We start from the raw sequence: 20,052 nt of genomic DNA, 5'->3' as shown, positions 1-20,052 counted from the left end.
ACTTCAGTTACAGCTTTCCACTTCCCTCTACTGAACAGGTAGAATTTACTGTTTGTGGTCTAGTGGAAAGAAGCGACAATGGTAATTTTTATTCATTCATTCATTCGAAGATAATAAAAATTTCTAAGAACCTGTTCAACATTCCATTTACATAAAAAGGAAACTAGTAATGTCTTCTTTCACTACTGCCAGGTATTTATACATTCCCATAGAGATATTTACCTATGACTTCCAAGGCTGTTGTGACATTTGCTGATCCAAAAGTATTATTGGCATAACACATGAACACTCCAGAATCATTCACTCTTGCTGAGCTGATAGTCAGCCTTTCCTGACGTACGAAATTGAAGTCACCCTGATGCCAGCTATTACTCTTTACCTGTGCTTTGGTTTGCTGGTTTCAGAAGGAGAGAAAAAGAAATCAGAGATTACCATAAGATTTATATGCAGGATCTTTCCTAGGCAAATTAAAAATAGCAGCAATTAACTTCTCCATATTAGTGTTCATTATACACTACTTAAGTAAGAGTAATAAAGCATCACGACAAGTCTGTCATTGGAACACTTCATATTACAGGATTATATTGAAAGACAGTCATTAATGATTGGGAAAACATGAAAATTCATGTCTTAATAATCATAGCATACATAATTCCAAATTCTATGTAGTGCTATTTTTTTAACAGGGCCAAATTTTAAGTCACTATATAAAAAACACTGCAGAATGCTGATATTTTACACGATGTAAGCATACTTACATCGGTATTTCCTGTTATATATTTTTCCTATTCTAACTCCCAGTAATTGAAAGAAACACATTGCAAATAATAATCATATTCTATTCTATTAACATGTATACTATTTTTATGAATAAAAAGAGAATCACAATGTCTACAACTAACTTGAAAATCCACCCTACAGTTTTTACTAAGCAGGATTTTGGCAACTCTTAAAGGGAGTTCTAAGATATGTAACACATACAAAACCAAGCCCCAACTCATTTACGCATGCACTGAAGAGCAAAGGTCGTGAATTCGCCCTTGTGATATCACCCTCCACTCTAATCGTTTCAAGATGTGGAGAGATTTCTTGTATGGAAAATGTCATGAGGAAAAACAAATATAAACTACAGCTGTTCTCCGAAAAGATTAAAAGAAGTAGCCTATAGCTTTTAGCCTTTTCCAAATCTTCTGAAATGTGACACATTCCTATTACAATGGAAAAAAAAACTAAAAAAGAAATTAAACAGGAGTTGATCCTAACAGGGAACAAGACCAAGGGTGATTGGCTGGCCGGGCGCTGGCGAACCCGGGAGCCTTGGTCTGTTCTGACAGCACTGCACATTGGCACAGCCCTCTCTCTGCACGGCACCTCGGCAGCCTGTCCAGCGCCCTGGTCACTCCAGCACATTTATTTCAAAGTAACAACTCAACAAAAAACTGAAGCTCAAAGAGCTTTACTACAGACTCAGAGATGAACTGGATGTATACCAGATATCAAATTTATGAATACATGAAAACAAAATATGTACATTACTTAAAAAACACAAATTGAGTGTAACTTAAAATGGCAACCATGTGACAACACATGTGCATGAGGACAGAAAGAAAAGAAACACCAAAAAAATATACACGGGCAATACAGCATTTGTAAGGGCTGGCCATATGGGACTACTGAGTACTTAACATGAAATAGTCTGAATTGAGTTGTTTCTAAAATATAATATATGCCCCAAATACTGAAGACTTAGGATGAAAAAACAATGCAAAATGTCCCATTAATAATTTTATGTTAATTACATGATAAAATAGGATTTTCAGTATATTGGGTCAAATAAAATATATTCTTAAAATCAATTTTACTTTTTTTACTCTTTGTCATGTGCCTCCTAGAAAATTTAAAATTACACAGGAAGCTCACATTATATTTCCATAGCACTACTACATACAATGGTGGGGTTATATCTATTTCTCTTTCTGTTATTATAGTTTTGGAAGAATTTTTACATTGAAATAAGCACAAATCAAAGCTGACTGCCAGAGTCGAATGTTTTGAAATATAAAGAAGAGGAGCCTTGTGGCTGACTGACTGTGAGAGCCTGGGCAAGCTGGGGACACCACTAGCCTTTTGTTTCTAGGAGACAATGAGGGAACGAAGGTCCTGAAAGGGCTCTGCGGTCAGGAGCACTCTGTAGGTTTAAAAATCCTCCTTCTAAGAGAGCCTTCTAATAATTAATTGGCAGACACCTGCCACTTCACTGCATAAGATCAACTGTTAAGAAGATGCAATAGCAAGGCGAAGTGACACTTTCTCTAGCCTTTCCCAGTCCATCATGTCACAGACTTCCCCTCTGTGAAGGCAGAGGGACAGAGGGCAGATAACACGCCACATTCTAGATTTCAGGAGTCTTCCTTATGGTTCTTGTAAGAGCACGAGAGTATTCAATAGGAAGCTAAGCAGGGACACTGAACACATCAGTGCCAGCAGGAATAGAGTGGTCATAGGGAGGCAGTACTAACACCTCAACTCAGAGACCATAATTTAGGGAGCTGTCAGAGATCATCATCAAAAGCAAGTAAAAATACAAGGGTTTATAAGCATTAGAAAAGCTAACCAAGGTTCACAAGTGCTGAATAAACTCTGGAGTCTCTTACATTTGAATACAAAATAATTGCAAAACTCTAAAAACAGTTTACCCTAAATTTCATTACGAGTTAAACCTACTTTAAATGGTCAGAATCAAAGAGCATGATTTTTAAGATAATTTGATAGCTTTAACAGCGCTAAGTATTCCAAATTAAGCCAAAGGATATCAATGTAAGATTCATAGATGAACCTTGGCACAGAGCCATGAGCCCCATCTGCAATTCACACATTACATATTGCTCGCACGTGATTTGGTTTTCCTTAACCCTTGGAGGTGCGCACTGGGATTTCCCCAAAGGGCTCCCAACACTGAAGGTTTATCTACCAGTGTCACTGGATTAATTGGGAATGGCATGCAGGGCTCCTGGGAAACACGGTTCAGAACAAAACTGCCTGGGGCAATTTAATTTCTCATTTCAAAAAGGCTAATTTTCCAGTTACACTGAATCTCAAATACACACACCGTCTAAACTGTTCTCTTATCTGAAATCAAAAATTATAGAAAGTCAATTAATATAGGATTGTGTTTGGTGAGGTTAGTCAAAAATGCATGCATGAGCTATTGTTTTTTATTAAATTATATTATATGGAAACTAAAACTTATTCCCTGAGCCATTGGTTTGAAAGAACCAGCCTACAGGACAATCCATTCTTCTAGTCAATGGCAGGCTTCATTTAGCAAGGTATCATCCATCACAGGTCTACATGAATACCATCATAATGCTTTGCATTATGCTAATCACCATGGTTACTTGTTTAGCAAGGAATTCTTTTAAAAGGCATGAAATTGCCATTGTTGAATATAGGGCATGAGGAGGAAGGAAAGGAGAAGAAAAATATAGCATTTCCTTTTTTCCTGTGTAATGCACACACATGTACTAAGGAAAAATGACCACGATAGCACATTAACTAGATGGCCAAGATTATCAAAAAAAATAACTGAAAACTCAGTTCATGAAAATCATAAACAAAGTATTAGAGAAATTAGACATTTTAAAGGCCTTGCTATTAATGTGAATATTTCAAGAGGAAAAAACTTCAAATACAACTTGATAAAAATTTATTTAATTTCAAGGTACGCCTAACACAGTAATCTGACATATAGTGGACACATGTGATATGCATTTGTCAAATAAATGAGAACTTAAATATGGCCAAATGTTTCAGATGAATGATAACCCTTTTATTAATAGCAACTAAAACAAATAGAAAACCATTAGCAACTTGATCTCTGGTCCAGCCTCAAAGGAGGAAATCAGATCCATACAAAAAGAAACTCATCTCTCAAATGGCTAAGCTGTTCTGCAAGAAGGGAAGACCTTCCTGGTTAATATCTGAGAACAATTCTTCATTTTAATTAGGCAAAGAAAAAGCCCCCGGCAACTCTTCCCAATATTTTAAATAATCTGGCCTGAACAGTAATAGCTTTAAAAACTGAGGTATTTATACAGTTAACCATTAGTGGTGTTTTTTAAAAATTTCCTATCTAAAGTCATTCAGAGAAATAGCATGAAGTAATAACTTGACCCTGAAGTTCTCTTTAAGATTCCCTAAAACAAATTTACCAAATGGCATTTACTTGGTACCAGTAATGAGCGCACACATCCACATATGGCTCTGTGAGAGGGGGAACATGCATCTCAGCACACTCCCAGACAGCTCCACCCCAGGCAGACACACCAGCTGAGCCGTCCCCCAGGACAATTAATAGACTTTTTTAAAAAAATGTGATTATCTCCCACACAGACAGAATGATATATTGAGGAAAATGAAGGAAACAATTCACTCACCTGGCTGTTTTCCTTTATCCACAGTGAGTCCACAGAACTAGACACATCTTTTATCAAGCATGTCACTGTAAACTCTTCCCCTTCCCTAAGAAGGTAGCTTGCTTTGGACACGGACACAACTGGTACAGCTCTGATGGCTAGAATAAAAAGAAACACAGCCCTCAAATAATCTCTCCTATCAAGAAATATGACTTTTTCCCCTCAAATGCACACAGCTTATTTTGGCATCTTTTAAGTAAAACATAAAATACCATACTAAAGGATCTGTATGACTTGCACCCCTGAAGACATCAGCAATTACATCATGCATCCTTCAAGTAAATTCATTACTATTGAGTGAAAAAGTAGGAATGTCTACTCTGAGATTACAGTGCTGGACAACATGATTCCAAAGCAGGCAGAAGCCCCAGCTGGCAGAGGGGAGCAGCCTTCCTCTCCATCTCACTCAGCCTTGGTGGTTCATGAGGACGTGACCTATAACTCATTACAGTCTTTTCCCCAAACAGGCACCATGTGTTGTAAAAATATCTTACTCATTTCTGAAAGTCCCAGGTCTTAAATAATCAAATTTGCCTTACTCCTAGGGAATGTACTTTTTCAAAAAGCCTTAATAAAAACTATTCAATAGCTGAGTACCAACTGGTGTTGAATGAGATGATCTCTTAGATACAAAATCTGTATGTCCTCCTGCTACCAAAATAGTCCTGATGCCACAATAATAAGGTCCATAGTCAGTTGGTACTTTCCTCCTTGGATTGTGAGTTGAGAATGCATTAAAATTAAATAGCTGAAGCAAAAGTTGACTCATATTATCAATAGTAAATCAAGGAGTGAATAATCTGTAGGCTAATGTTTCCAAACAGTGTAACTAAACTTCCCCAGTGGATTTCTCTGGGAAGGAACACTTTCATGCAATTATGAAACTCTGACTGTCCCCGTATGGCCTTAATCCCAATCTATAGTAGACACACCCAGCTAAAGGCAGCCCTGGACTGGTCCCAGGTGGTTGGGACCAGGAAACAAAGAATTTACAGGCAGCTGACATTATTTTGAAGTTAGGGGAACTGAAGAGCCAGCTGCCTGGTTGACTAAGATGGACCACTCGGAATAGAGAAGTCTTCTTTAGACCAGCGGATGCTCTGACTCCCAGAAGAAGGTACTACGGGGCCCATACCTGCCCTCACTTTCAGGGTGAACTTCTTCGACAGCACTGACTTGCCCTTCTTGTCCGCGGAGCAGTGCAAGCAGAGCCGGTGATACTCGCGCTTCACGTTTCTGATGGTGATGCCAGCCTTGGGATCCGTGACGAATGTCAAGTCCTTGGGGAGAGGCTTCCCCTCGCACCCCATAAGGGAGTAGTTGGTCACTTCTGGGTCAGTCAGAGGACAGCGGACCAGCGTGTCATTGCCTTCTTTCCCATACAAGGGAAGGTCCACAAGGAAAAGCTTTGCAGGATCTATATAGCACATCAAAAATTAGTGGTTTGAATGGCTGCTCACGGGCACTGAAGACACTTTTTAAAAGACCAAAAATGTTACCTCTCCCAACAATTCCCAGTGGTTCAAACGGCCATTGACTTCTTTCTTTGCAGGCAAAAGTAGCATGTATCCACATGTTAACAAATGAATCTCAGGCCCTACGCTTGGACCATTGCACACTTTATATATTTAATTCTCAAAACACCCCCAGGTTATGGGCCCTACCATCCCCACTTTATAGATGAAGAAACTGAAGGCCCCAAAAGGTGACTCCGCGTGGCCCAGACGTGGTTGGACAGAAGTCAAACCCAGCCTGACTGATTCCAAAATGTGTGCCCTCAAAACTGAGCATACCGAATTGTAACCATCACTCTTTTTCTGCAACAGGTAATACTTCCGGGAGCATGGGCCAAGAAGAGGATGTCTGATGGTACCTATTAGGGTCAGGGAAAGGTATTCTTCCTCTGACCCCTCTGGCCCCTCTGACCCTTCCCCGAGTTCCCGGTTTCCGGGACCTTTCAGCTTCTGAACTGAATCTAGGAAAGAGTCAGCAGACCACCCAGCACAAATGACATGGGAGCCTCATATTCTATTCCAATTTCTTAAAAGTGAAGTTAAATATAACTTCTGGAAACCAAGTAATTTCAAATGCACAAGGGAGTTTATGAGTTTCGGGAATATTTGGTCATCTAAACCAGAACCCTGAGGAGTAAAAGGGGGTACAATGAATGACTATGCCAGAACAACAAACACGGACCGGGGGAGACTCAGGCAGACCCGGACCCCACGTGCGCAAAGACGATCTCGCTCTGCACGTACACGCTGCCACCCTATCCTGCGTACAGAGACCACAGGCATGTGGCGGGCCAACAGAGTCCATTTAAGATTTGTTTTTTTGTTACCCTCTTCATCTGAAAATTAGGTGCTCCATGGAAATCAATCTAATATAATTAAAATATAACTTCAGACAATTTTGAAAGTTTTCCAAAATATACCTCCTGGCCTTCCATTTACTTCCTGCTGGGTGAACAACAGTCCAAGGCTGGAGGTGGCTATTTTTCCATCTACCTTTTTCAGTTGCTTGAGTCTAAATGCTCCAACAAACCCCCGATTTCCTACATGGCTATAACATAGATTACACAAGTATCCAAACATCTCAAGTCAGTTATTATTAAGTATATTCTAAGTTATTGAGGATGACTTTCCCTACAAAGAAAATATGTGAGTTCTGACACTAACATGACTAATTCAGCAACTTTTCCCATTTAGTCAGTTGCCTACCCATCCTATTAATAAGCAAAATGATACTTATTACCACCTAGAAAATACAGAGTACCTCTGTCAAAGAACCGCACACAGGCTGGCTCAACAACTGTGGAGCCACGTCCAGAGGCTAAGCTGGGGCCTATCGAAGCATATTTTTTTTTCAGCTGCCCAACCAGGAAAGGACAACATATCAGCTAAGGAGGGGCAGAGTCAATTTCATGGTAACCTTTACAGCAAACATGTGAGTCAACCTCATTAACCCGGAGAAAGCTAGGAAGTGCACAGTTCCGTCTCCCTAATCACAATTGTGTGAAGAAGACAGAGCAGGTGACCTTATCAAATGATGCAGCAAGGAGCTGAGACTCGTAAGGTTGCTCAGGTCTACAATGTGGGATAAATGTATTCCTTATTTTTCCACAACACCATGGACGAGGCCTCCCACCCAGGCCTGGGCCAGTGGCAGCCCCAGTCCAGGCAGAAGCCCACAGGACAAGAAGTGGGCCCGTGCTTCTCTTCGTAACCTGGCTGTGTCTCCTAAGCATCGTGTGCTCCTGTTTTCACACTAACAAAAACGTCCCCCTCTACCCCCGCCCCCAGCAAACCTCCTCCTGACAAATATATCAGAGGCACAAACAAGGGAATCACTGAATTAATCACAGGAAATGAGTTACAGAAATCCAACTGTCATATTTTCCTTTTGTTTCTAAGAGGTCACGATTTTTTAATGAATCAACTGACATCTATTAAAAACTTAGGAAGGACACAGGGTGCTTTGCTGACTGAGTTATTTTTCTGATTTTTATCCCCTAAAAGTGGGTCAGTTCTTTTGAAGTGTTGGTCTGTTTAGGCCTTTAGAGACCTTTAGTTCCCTGAAGCATTTTTTACTAAGTAGAAGTCTCTGAGATCTCAAGGCATTAAAATGCAGCCTTCCCAAAGGGCCTAATTTATTCTCACGGTTTACCCAGAGCACTGGGACAAATGGTCTCACCATATTGTCATCTCATTAGGAAGAGTGTCACAGGCTTGCAGACCTTCAGCTGGAATCATACCCAAAGCTATGTATCAAAAGATGGAGAGACTGACAGAGAAAAACTTGCTTTAGGCTTTCTAGACCCAGCCAGCCGTCTTATACCTGTGGCTTACTCATCTATATGTCACCCATAATTAAGGACAGGATATTAAGTTTTCTGAAGCACAGCATCAAACAGAGCTGGACATTTACCTCTAACAAACACGTAAATGGAGCTGCCCAAGCCGTCCTCATTGGTGCACGTGTAATTGCCCGTGTTGGTGGCCTCTGCTTTCTCCGTGATCCACTCATTGTGAGCTTTCTCACTCTGTTGACCCAGGGTCTCAAAAGTCCATTTGACAAATCTTGGATCGGTGCATAACAGCCTAATCTCGTCGCCAGCGCTGACTATTAACTCTGACTTTGCTGGATGGATGGATGGTGGAGACAGTCCCCCTGGACTCACAGATGGTTGAGAAGAGCCTGCCAAGAAAAAGGAGAATCGTGTTGAATGTGATCTTTTTCCTTGGCGAAATAAAGCATCTCTTCCAATATTGATTTCCATCGTCTGTGTACTCTACAATAAAAATAGGACAAAGCTGCCCTGCTATTTATAGTTCAACAAGAGTTCTGTTTAAAGTTTCTTATGTTCATCTAGAACGTTATTTTCTGTAACCCTCAATTAATCCTGAGGGTCACACTTGGTGTGCAAGCCAAGACTTGCTGGACACCCTGGGCTCCTCTGGGTTAAATCTATAGATGGGTCAAGTTTCCTTTCTGAATACAGGCCATTGCAATGATACTGACATGCTGACACCCGGCTTAAAAACAGTAAAACAAAATAGCACACTATTAAACAACAACAACAACAACTATTGGCCTGTCACCATTTCGGCAAAATGCACACAACCATGACATAGCCTGGCTTTTTCTTAAAGCTTTGTAAATTCAGTTATTTCTATGTCGTTCTCCTTATACGGTCATCAAAACAAGAACCATTATTGAGTTTCAAACAATAAGGTGGTAAATAAAAATCCCATTTTAAAGATCAGACCATGAGATATTTTATGGCAAATGTTGGGTTACGGCCTGATCAAGCTAATGCCTAGACAGGTTTCCTAGGTAGGAAACTAGTTTAAAGATGGAATCTTCACTCTGAATATAAAGCTTGAACCCTAGAAAGTTCACAGCAGCCAATTCACTCATTCATCTGCTGCATGAATGCAAACATCTGTTCATTAATTACAATCTTATGATCTGCAGAGGCGTCATCCACGGTGCTGGGGAAAATTCATGTAAGTGTGGCACGGGGTTCTTACACATGGGCCTGCCTCCAGAGCTTCAGTACACTGCTCAGGTGTCAAAATAAGTGAAAGATAGCTACAAGGTTCAGGTTCAAGCTAAAGAAAAAGTAAGAGATGGGCTGGACCTTGACAATATCGGCAAGAGGCAGAAGAGAACACAGCCTGAGAAAAGGGCTGATTTCTTTAGAGTTATAACAAAACCAGCCTGACGGAAATGGGGTTCCCTCGTGGAGACCATGTGAGGTAAGACTAAGCAGGCTAAGTAAGACGGAACCAGGTCACCCAGAGCCCTGAGCATCTGGTATAAACACGTGCAATGTACCCTAGAGACCAGGTAGAGTCACCGCAGGTTTCTCTGTAGATAGATGGCATACACTGTGAGATATCAGAGGTCAGTGAGATTCAAGGAGATCGGTGGGAAGCTCTGGTCCTCAGGGAGGCCAAAGCAGTAAGAAGCTACATTAAGGATTTGAGACTAAAGAGGTAGATGAATATACTGTCAGAGGAAGAACACACTAATGGTGATAGGTTATAGCACAACTGAAAATCTGAAAGGTTGAGTCATGGGTGACCTGGATGAGGGAGAGAGAAGAAAAAGACCTGGGTCAGGTGGGCGGGGGCAAGAGGAACACAGAATTCCTCGGGGTGTTCTCGATCTCTTCTGCAGGTTCGTGGAGGAAACAGCTGGTGTGCAGAGGATCCGAGTCCCCTCCACACGCACACAAGGCTGGAGACAAGAACTGACCTGAGTTCTGAAGGAGCAAAAGCCATCCAAGCCAGGTGGAGAAGGGGGCCAGTGTAAGGCAAAGGCAGCAAGAGGAAGTCCTACCAGAAAATTCTCCACAAGTTCAGGATGGCTGGGGTGAGGTAAGAAACACAGTCAGAAAGGAAGCGGGACAAAACACCTACTCCCAGGTGCTACCTGGGGGGTAGATGGACTTCTCACCTTACGGCCTGAAATTCAGCCGGCAGAGGCAGAGCAACAATGCGTGCAGTTAAAAGACTGGGATCAGATAATGAAGGGAAAGGGCTTGTGGAAAAAAGAGAAGCACACCAGGTACCAATCTTAGAGAGTTCTTCCGGCTAAGAGGGTGTAGGAAAGAGTCAAGGGAGTCTTAAAAGAAAAAAGGAAAAGAAAAAAAAAAAGAAAGAAAACCACCAGAAAGAAAGAGGAAAAGCTAAAGGTACAAGGAAGGCAACAGACCAGAGGTTTCAGAGAGAAGTAGGGGGTGGGTCTCAAGGCAGATGCTGAACAAGATCAGAGGGAATGAACAGAAACAGAAGCCCCCGAATCTGGTTAGACAGAGACCACAGGAAATCCAAGCGTACAGTTTCAGTTGGGTGGGAATTCCTGTTTGCTCCAAGGTGAGAGGCTGCAAGTGTGGGCCTCTCCGTGGAGAACTACAACAAGAGACGACAGTGAGACAGATCTGTAGTCGAAGAAGTTTAAAACGGAAAGAAAATCGGTTTCAACATTCGAAGGTAAAAGGAAGAGTCCATGGAGAGGGACAGACAGAATGTGCTCTAAAGGGCTGAAGCCGTCCCCTGCAGGTGTCCGGAGGACCAGCCTCAATTACAGTTTTATCTGGACCAGTATTTCATCTGGGTGTTTTTCAACCAAGGCATCAACTGTACCTCCATGATGTCAAAGTACAGCCCTGATCAGAAGACACTCAGCAGCCTTGATGCGTAGAAGATAATAAGGTGAATTATAGCCACCAGATGTTATTAAGCACCAACAGCATGGGAAGTGCTATAGGCGAGAGAGACTACCTGCGCCCGGTAGCCTTAGCATCCAAATGGAACAGCCAGAATATGGAAATGAAGTGGTTGGGATTATTTTCAAAGTCATACAGAGTATTAAGCAATAAAAACAGGCACAGCAATAAATAGAGGCACTATTATTTCAATTATTTATCCCCTTTAAAATGGGAGTAGTTCCAAGCAATTGTGAGTAATATTGACAGTAAATTCCATCCAAAAACTCTTAAAGAGTTCATATCACAAATATTTCAATCACTTCAACCTTCTCATGACTGGGTTGTAAGGACATATTGTAGATATTGCAATCCAATATCTACCAGTGAATAACTGCTGCTGATTGCTGGGGACCTACCATGCCAGCGTAGGCAAGGCTGAGCTGTGTGATTTAAGGCAGGCCGTTTGACCTCTCTGCGTCCAAGTTTCCACATCTGGAAAATGATGATAAAAAGAGCTTCATCTCATGAGAGTTCTTATGGGAACTAAATGCAGTAGATATATGCAAGGAGCTTACCACAGGGCTGAGCAATTTTGAATAAATCCTAGCTATTATAGAGAAGTAATAAAGCATACTAAGTAAGAGCTTGGCTCTTGAATTAGACTTGCATTCTGGCTCTGACACTTACTAAGGATGTAATCCTTAGGCAAGTTACTAATCAATTCTGCTACAGTTTCCTCACCTATGAAGTACGGACAGTAATAGCAGGTCGTTATGTGAAGCACTCAGAACTGTGCTTGGGCACACAGAAAACACATCATTAATATTAGACACAATTATTCTAGAAACAGAACCACTGAACCCGCCTCCAGTCAGCCCTGACTTACTCACTTCCCATGGAAGTGCATGGTTCCACCACTTCCCAGATGGGGTCCTACCCAACTTCTCCCTCCCTTGGCAGCAACTCCTAGCAATCTTTTCTTCAAACTCTCTGCCACATATCCTTTCTACTCTGTTGCCCCACCCCAGACCAGCCGTTCACTGACCACTTCAAAGAAGTAGCATCCTCTTCTAAAAGGTTTCCATGCCTCCAGCCTCTGCTCATGCCACCCCCAGCACATCCTACTTCATAACCCTGAGATCCATCAGCTGAAAATACCACCTTTTCAACAACCCCAGACCCGGTCTCAAAAGCCCTAATAGGGACAGCAGCTACCACTGACATCAGGTACAGCTTACAAAGAACTTTCATGGGATTCATTTCTAGCTGATCCAACCTGACTCTCTAATAAGACAGACCCTTAGGGCTGGCTGGCTGAGGATCCTGCAAACATCCGTGTTCCTTGGTGTGCTCATGTTTCTGCCTGTGCCCAGGACACACCTACTCTACTGATTCCCCGCCCTGTCAAGTGGAAGGCCCAGTCTTCATGGATGTTGTTCCCTCACCGCTCCAGGTCACTAAATCCCACCAACACGTCCAGCCACATCAACCACGTGGTTTGCACTGATGCTCAATACCCGTCTTCATCTAGATCTTACCTTCTCTACCTGCTCCAGGGTCTTAGGGACCTCAGAGCAAGAATTCTAAATTGTACTTTCCCCCCAGCATGGTCATAAAAACACTCACTTCAATCCCTGAACATATAAAAGACTGAAAGAATGACAGGTGCCTAAATACCCAGCCCTGATAACAGATGTCAACAGTCCAGGGACCTATCCCCAAAAGAGGACAGATGTCAATTCTGCTCTGTCACTGAGAAAAGGGAGTGGCCAAATCCATCCGTGAAAACTGCCATGGATACCTGCAAAAAAGGAGCTTCTAAACTTGAGATCACTAGCTTAGGCTTTACTCCTAGGGTTTTAAAAAATAAATTTTTAAAATCATTACCACCAGAAGCATTCAGGGTTTTATTTTCCAAATAAATTATTTATCAGCTCAAGTTGCAAACTTACACTATTGAAATGAAAATAGAGCTTATATTAGAGAGGGACTGTGGGTATTATTCTCTTTTTCCCAAACTATCTTGAATGCTATTATAATGTTCTCACAATAAAAAAAAAAAGACTGTAGAGATTATGTTAAAAGGTGTGTATGTTTACGCATATACCTACCTTTCTACCTTTATTATGTTTAAAATTCAATACTGATAAGATATTCCAAATGAGTTTTGAAATTGCTCTGAAATTACAGGTTTTGAAATGCATCTGGTACACAGCAAATTCTCAACAGATGTTTGTTAAATTGGGTTTTATCTACATCAGGTCTCTTTGCATTAGAAAATGTACTCCCCTAATTATGTTTGGCTAAGGCTAATATTAAAAGATGTTTTCTGTTCCCTGAACACATATTAATAAATGAGCCAAAAAAAACCCCACACCATTCTGGGGACCAACTACTACAGTCAATGATGACTCTGAGCTAGGAACTATAGAAACTATTCAGCAAGCAGTTATCTAGAAACCTTGCTAAGTTTCTAAGTTTCCTGCCTTGTTTTTTGCTCTTTTGAGTTCAAGGACTGTCTTCTAGGTTCAACACTAGAAGACAAGGCAGGAAAGGAGCACTTGTGGAGAGTCAACCATGCAGGATTTTAATAAGAGTTCAAGGTAAGTGCCAACATACCCTCCAGAACCTCTTTCGCACGCATGAGATTTGACCATACTCCAAAGAACTGAAAGCAGGAATGCAAACAAGTATTTTGCACACTCATGTTTATAGCAGCATTCTTCATGATAGCCAAGAGGTAGAAGTGACCCCATGTCCATGGACAGATGCACGGATAAACTAAACAACGTGTATATGTACACCTGAATATTATTCAGCCATAAAAAGGAATTAAATTCTGACATATGCTACACAATGGGTAAACTTTAAAAACATTATGCTGAGTGAAGTAAGCCAGACACACAAGGACACATATTGTATGATTCCAGATATATGAAATACTCAGAATATGTAAATTCATAGAAACAGAAAATAGAATAGAGATTCCAAGAGCTGGGGGAGGGAGTAATAGACAGTTATTGTTTAATGGGTACAGAGTTTCTGTTTGAGATGACAAAAAAAGTTCTGGAAATGGACTATGGTGACAGTTGCACAACACTGTAAATGCACTTACTTAATGGGACTGAACTAGACACACAAAAATGGTACTTTCTGCCCAGGCTGGGTGGCTCGGTTGGTTGGAACATCATTCCATGCACCAAAAAATTGTGGGTTCAAGTCCCAGTCTGGGCACATTACCTGGGATGTGGGTTCAGTCCCCAGTTGGGGTGCATATGGAAGGCAACTGATCGATGTTGCCTTTCACATCTCTTTCTTCCTTCCTTCCTTCCTCTCTCTCCCTCTCTCTCTCTCTCCCCCCACTGCCTTTCTTCTCTCTCTATAAAATCAATGAAAACATATCCTTGGGTGAGAATTTTTTAAAATGGTACTCTTATATTATGTATATTTTACCATAATTTAAAAAAATAATTTAAAAAAATCAGCAATTCTTCAAGGCACAGGTGAAGCCTCAAACTTTCTCAGCTATCCTGGCTCTTTCTCATCCGATCACTGTGACCCCTAGTGTTAGCTTCTGTGAGCCACTTAACTTTGTTTTAAATCACATCATTTAAAAAATTAATTTGTTGTTATTTTATTTGTTCCATGCAGTTGTGACTGGGGGCATGAATGGCATCTTCGTTCTCGTTCCCTACCACCTCATACAATGCAGGCATTCTGGCAGAAGCTCTTTTCACCCTCTGGGCTCTGTGACCTAAGACTTTCAAACCATACTGGCGACTACATCCAGGAGACCTTGAATGTTCAAGGTTATAAGGTTCTTCTCTCAAACATCTTGCTTTTCTATTCACACTATCTGGGTCACTAGGTTTTATTCTCAAACCCATTTATAAAAGTTGGACTTGACACTGTATTATGTGTAAGTTAAGTACATGTTATGAAAACTGATCAAATATGAGTGTGCGCATTGGGGGAGAAAGCTGTTGACTCTCTGATGACTCAAACACTTTACGGGGGGCTCACCTAAAAAAATACTGTCAATTAAGTGTGAGTAAAACACTTGAAGATTGTGGGAGGCCTCCAATTCACAAACACAGAGGGATTCTGCATTCTGACTATTTCATAAGCACCACATTTATGAAATAAATGTAGAAATTGCAACGAGAAATTTCTGAAATGAGAAATTACAGACCTTGCATTTTGGGTGTGGTCTATGGATATCAATTCAGAACCCCCCTGAGATCTCCCATTAGTCATCCCAAACTCAAAGTCAACAGTAACTCAAAGAAAAGGCTTTGCTTCTCCATCCAAAAGAATACAGCTGTCCACCTGTCTTTTCTTAAGTGAAAATAAAATACTCAAGGTAGGCCTCTGCATTTTGCAATCAGTCGATTAAAAGACGAAGTGAGAGTCCAGACCGGGCTCCTGAGCGCAGAGGTTCTCGGACCTGAGTGAGTGCGAGCAGCCTGCTCGATCGCAGCCTCCCCGGTCACACGCAGCAGTGGCTGCACCGTGTCAACCGTTTCTCCCATCCAGAGTCCCCTGAGGTCTTCATTCCCTTCACAAATGTCTAAAGCTGCAAAGACTGATTTACAGCTGAGGTTAAAAATAAGGAAGTCCTTTCAAAACCTTTTGTCCTTTGGACACAAATATAAGGAATCAAGCAAAATAATGGCAAGGAGGAAAACCCACATAGAGAGGCCTCATCCAGCTTTGGGGAAGGAAAGCAGGAACTGTGACTAAGGCAGAGCTGAAAACTCCATTGCAGTTCAACCGCTCTTTGGTTTGTGCACTGTTTAACCACAATTTGTAATTAAAAAAAAAAACACTAATGATTTGTATGTCCTACTCTTTCTGGCATACTTTTATATCCCCATAGGAACAAACTGGATAAAAAGCAAAATGGAAGGATCCTAGTAGTTGCCCACAATACCCATGAGGCTTTAAAATAAGTAGATGATACTGGAAATAGAATAAAGCTGGGGAAAGGTGGTTTATGAACTTGGTGAAAATCACTCAAGTATAAAAACATGGTCCTGCCCAGGGGCAAGGACACAGCACATCCACTCGGGTGACCACAAAGTGAAGGAAGCTGTGCTGTGGCGGACCCCAGAACAGCCCCCATTCTACTGCACCGAGGCCACGCCACCACGACCATTCCTGTCTGCCGTTTCAACACGGTGGTCTAGATGCTGACGGGGAGCTCAGCCTCATGTAAGAGCCAAATCCAATGCAAATAAAATAAAAATATTGAAAGGGGAAGAATATGTCCCCAGGACCCAAAGGGAGCAGCTATCGTTCAGCCTGAAAGGACCACAAAGAGCCCCAGGGGGAGGGGCCCTGACAGCTGAGCCAGGAAGACTTTGTGTGTTTGCTTGGGTCCTGTTTGCATGTGTAAGCAAGGAAGGGAGGGGCAAAGGCAAAGTTCTCAGAGTGTGAAGGTATACAGTGATTCAGGAAAAGCTTGTACTAGAAGGACTCCCATTGATGTTTCCACCCCAACTGTGAGCTTGCAGGATCCAAGGCAAAGTTTGCATCCATCTCTAGCCTCAAAGGCTCACAGAGCACCAGAAATACAGAGCATGCTCAGTGGGAGCATGGGGAAGGAATGACCACATACGAGAAATGTGGGGGTCTGGGACAGGGGAAGATCACTGGGAACATCACCCTACAGAGCGTGCTTCTCCGATCTAGGGTATTTCCTAACTAGCTTTCTTAAGGTCAATTTTAAAAATCTTTAAACATTCCTTTATATCATACTATATAGCATAAAAGAGAAAAAATCTAATGCATTTTTCAGGGGGAAAAATATGTTTTCAAAGAAATTGTACTACCTTACAAATACATACTCCAAAACACACCATCCAAATGCTGACTACCTCCAATCTTGAAAAGACCAAGTCTGAGAACAGTCCTAAATGGATCACATGGATCTGGGCTCAAAATTCTGCTATTTACAAAGGATTCTGGGTAAGAGAGACTTCAGATACGTCTTTAACCTTGCAATACAGAGATTAAAGTACTTATCTAGGTAGAACTCATTAAAATCTACTCAAATTTAGACACGAGGTAAATAATAAGTAGTTGACATGATTTCCTCACTGAATTTTAAAAGTCTTCCACTGCAGTACTCCTGTGTTGGGACCTGGTACAATGTAAATTTGTATTTAGCTTTTAAAAAGGAAAGAAATACTCTATTTGCATGCCAGGTCTTTGGAAGTACATTAGGTACAGGATATTTAATGATTATACAAAATCTGTTTCAATATTTGAGAGAGTTTATCATTTCGAGCAATAGCAACATACCACTGTAAAATGGCCCAAATTTTGTCATTAAACTGACTTTCAAATTTCCAAAATTTCTAAAATTTGAAAGTCAGTTTAAAAAAGTCACAACAATAACAAAAACCTCACTGCAGAACAGTATGTGAAAAAGCAGCTCCTTAAGCACATTTCAATGTTGTCTAAAGATTCTGAACTGACAGAAAGAAACCAAAGGTCAAACCAATAAAAGCTGAAGCGTTAAGTCATTAATGGCAAAGAGAGATGGCCCAGTAACAAAGCAAGCACTTCTGAAACGTGTCTTCATTGACAACATGGTAACTGAGCTCCTGCCATTTGGCCTGGGTAGAGCTGGGACCAGGACACAGAGCTGGGGTTCTGTGGGAAGAAAGTCACACAGAGGACTACCACACAAGGAAGCAAGCACAGGCCGAAAGGGAACAGAGGTGGTGGGCAAGAAGAGGGATCAGGAAAGGATTCCTAGAGCTCAGATTAGAAAATATGTGTGTCCTGGCCAAGCTTCGGGATGTAGGGGAGACAGGTCTATTAGATGGGAGGACCACCAGAGCCAATACCACAGCCCTGGTCAGGTGCATGCTGAGAAGCCCCAGAATCCTTCAGTCGCTACAGCAGAGGGGTGAGGCCACCATAGCACCTCTGTCATGGTAAGGACCACCGTAGCACCTCTGTCATGGTAAGGGGGTGAACCTGACTGATAGAGATCTATTGATGTCTGTGTTGGGGGAAGCCCTCTGGAAGCAGTGAAGGATAGCACGGACAGAACTAGAGATGAGGCAGCTAGGACAACTAGATCCTGACAACCAGATCCAGCATAAGCCGGAGGTGGCGGGGACCGAGAGGACAGATGGGTGTTGACTAGGTGAGCAAGGGGCCTCAGGATAGGCTGCATCTAGCAGTGAAGTGAGAGGAAGGAGAAAAGCCATCCCTGTTGTTGGCTTATTTGACGGGGAGATGGGTGCCAATAGACTGGATGAGGAACAGTGAGTGGATGGCAGCTGGAAGGTTCTGGAAATTGCTGGGGGGTGGGGAGGGTTTGTAGGGGCAGTCAGGGCCACAGACATACTCACAAGGGGTGCTAGTGGGGGTATCCGCGAAGTCACTCAGGAAGGGAGTGAAGAATACAAAGGATAAAGGGGCAGAAAAGAAAAAGACACAGCCCAAGGCGGCTGGAGTAGGGTAGGTATGACAATGACCGAGAACCAGGGAATTCCAGGCTGGATGGTGCAAAGGGCCTTCCAGAGGGACTACAGAATCTCTGGAGACACTGCAGCAGGCAGGGGAGCAGAGACGGACAGAACCAGCCCCCCAGTCCTCAGAACACAGGAGGATGGGTCGCTGACGGCAGCGGAGGGGCAGAGGCACGTGACTGACGCCACTCGCTCCCATCCCCACCTGCATGTTACAATGGCCAACCTCCCAGCCCCACCTCATGCCAACCACAGCAGAATCTCTGATAGCACTGCAGTCGTGGCATGTGGGGAAAGAGGAGCTTGACTGTGTGTGCTGTTGGGGGGCAGCAACTTTGAGGCCGGTTGTGAGGAGGAGGAGGAGGGCAGAGGACTCTCAGAGTCAGTGAGCAAGGAAGGAGGTGACTAATGGCTGAGGGGAAGACACGGTGGGTGAACAAAGGTGGCTCAGATAAAGAGTTTGTGGGGTGAACAGCCACAGAGGCAGGCAGCCAGGGAGGATAACACAGGAGCAAGGAATGGGAGGCAGGGACAGAGAGAAGTGACTAGCAGAGAAGACTGCAGAGCAGGCCTGCCAGAGGCTGCTAGGAGCTGATGATGCATGTGGCCATAAGGTGCCTGACCCCGCTTAGGCTCAAAGGCACCAAAGGCAGGAGGAAAACACGACTTTACAACCCTTTTTCTTTGGACGTACTCTTTTCCAGAAAATACCATTGGCACAAAGGAGCCAGTGAGACCACATCTCCCACGGGCACCGGAGGAAGGTGGTTTACCAGGCTCCCTGGTGCTAGAAAGGGATGTCCCTTGGCACATGGGGCGCCCTTCTTGGGGGAGGTGGGGTCAGCTGTACCACCCCCACCCCACCTCCCTCCCTCCCTCACCTTTCTGTGGGTTTTCAGCCTGGGTGGACTCACCTGTGGCTTGGGCCCTTCCTGCCTCTGCTGCTGAGCGTGGTTTCCTCCTGGGGGCCAAGCCAGGCCCTCTATTTTCTGCCTTAACCACAGAGACAAACCCAGCACTAATAAATCACCTGTGTTGATCACACCTTTCCTGTGACATTTGCATTTCCTGCTTTTCTGGCGGTTACTGTGATCCCAGGGCAAATCATGCAGACCTCCCGCTCTGCTCTAAAGCTTCCCCCACTCAGATCCCTCCATACTGTCCCCCTGGCAGCTCCACTGTGGTCAAATCTTCAGTGCCTTCCTGCCACCAGTTCCCAGTTCCCGATTCACAAGCCTGCCCTCTGGTGGCAAAAGAAGACGCCCTCTCTGCAGGTGGGAGAAGGTGTAAGGTGGGGGATAAATGGTGATGGGGGAAAAAAAGCTTAAAAAGAGAAGATGCCCTTAGGCTGTTTTGCCTGTGGAAAAGC

The 20,052-nt window shown here is 42.9% G+C and overlaps 1 protein-coding gene across 2 annotated transcripts in view; it reads right to left on the bottom strand.

Annotated features, from left to right (window-relative positions):
- Positions 1–20,052, bottom strand: part of KIT (KIT proto-oncogene, receptor tyrosine kinase) — a 78,362-nt gene that overhangs the window by 36,233 nt on the left and 22,077 nt on the right. For both annotated transcript variants that reach the window (XM_045834392.1, XM_045834393.1), the window contains exons 2-5: positions 8,403–8,672; positions 5,611–5,892; positions 4,437–4,573; positions 223–394 (exon numbers count right to left, since the gene is read on the bottom strand). In XM_045834392.1, the coding sequence (XP_045690348.1) occupies positions 223–394; positions 4,437–4,573; positions 5,611–5,892; positions 8,403–8,672 (861 nt within the window). The remainder of the gene's footprint in view (positions 1–222; positions 395–4,436; positions 4,574–5,610; positions 5,893–8,402; positions 8,673–20,052) is intronic.

Source organism: Phyllostomus hastatus, unplaced genomic scaffold (genome assembly GCF_019186645.2).
Source record: "Phyllostomus hastatus isolate PE091 unplaced genomic scaffold, TTU_PhHast_1.1 phas_contig_196, whole genome shotgun sequence".
Classification (NCBI taxonomy): domain Eukaryota; kingdom Metazoa; phylum Chordata; class Mammalia; order Chiroptera; family Phyllostomidae; genus Phyllostomus; species Phyllostomus hastatus.
Note: the sequence above shows the minus strand (reverse complement) of the source record. Positions and strands in the feature narration are given on the sequence as shown.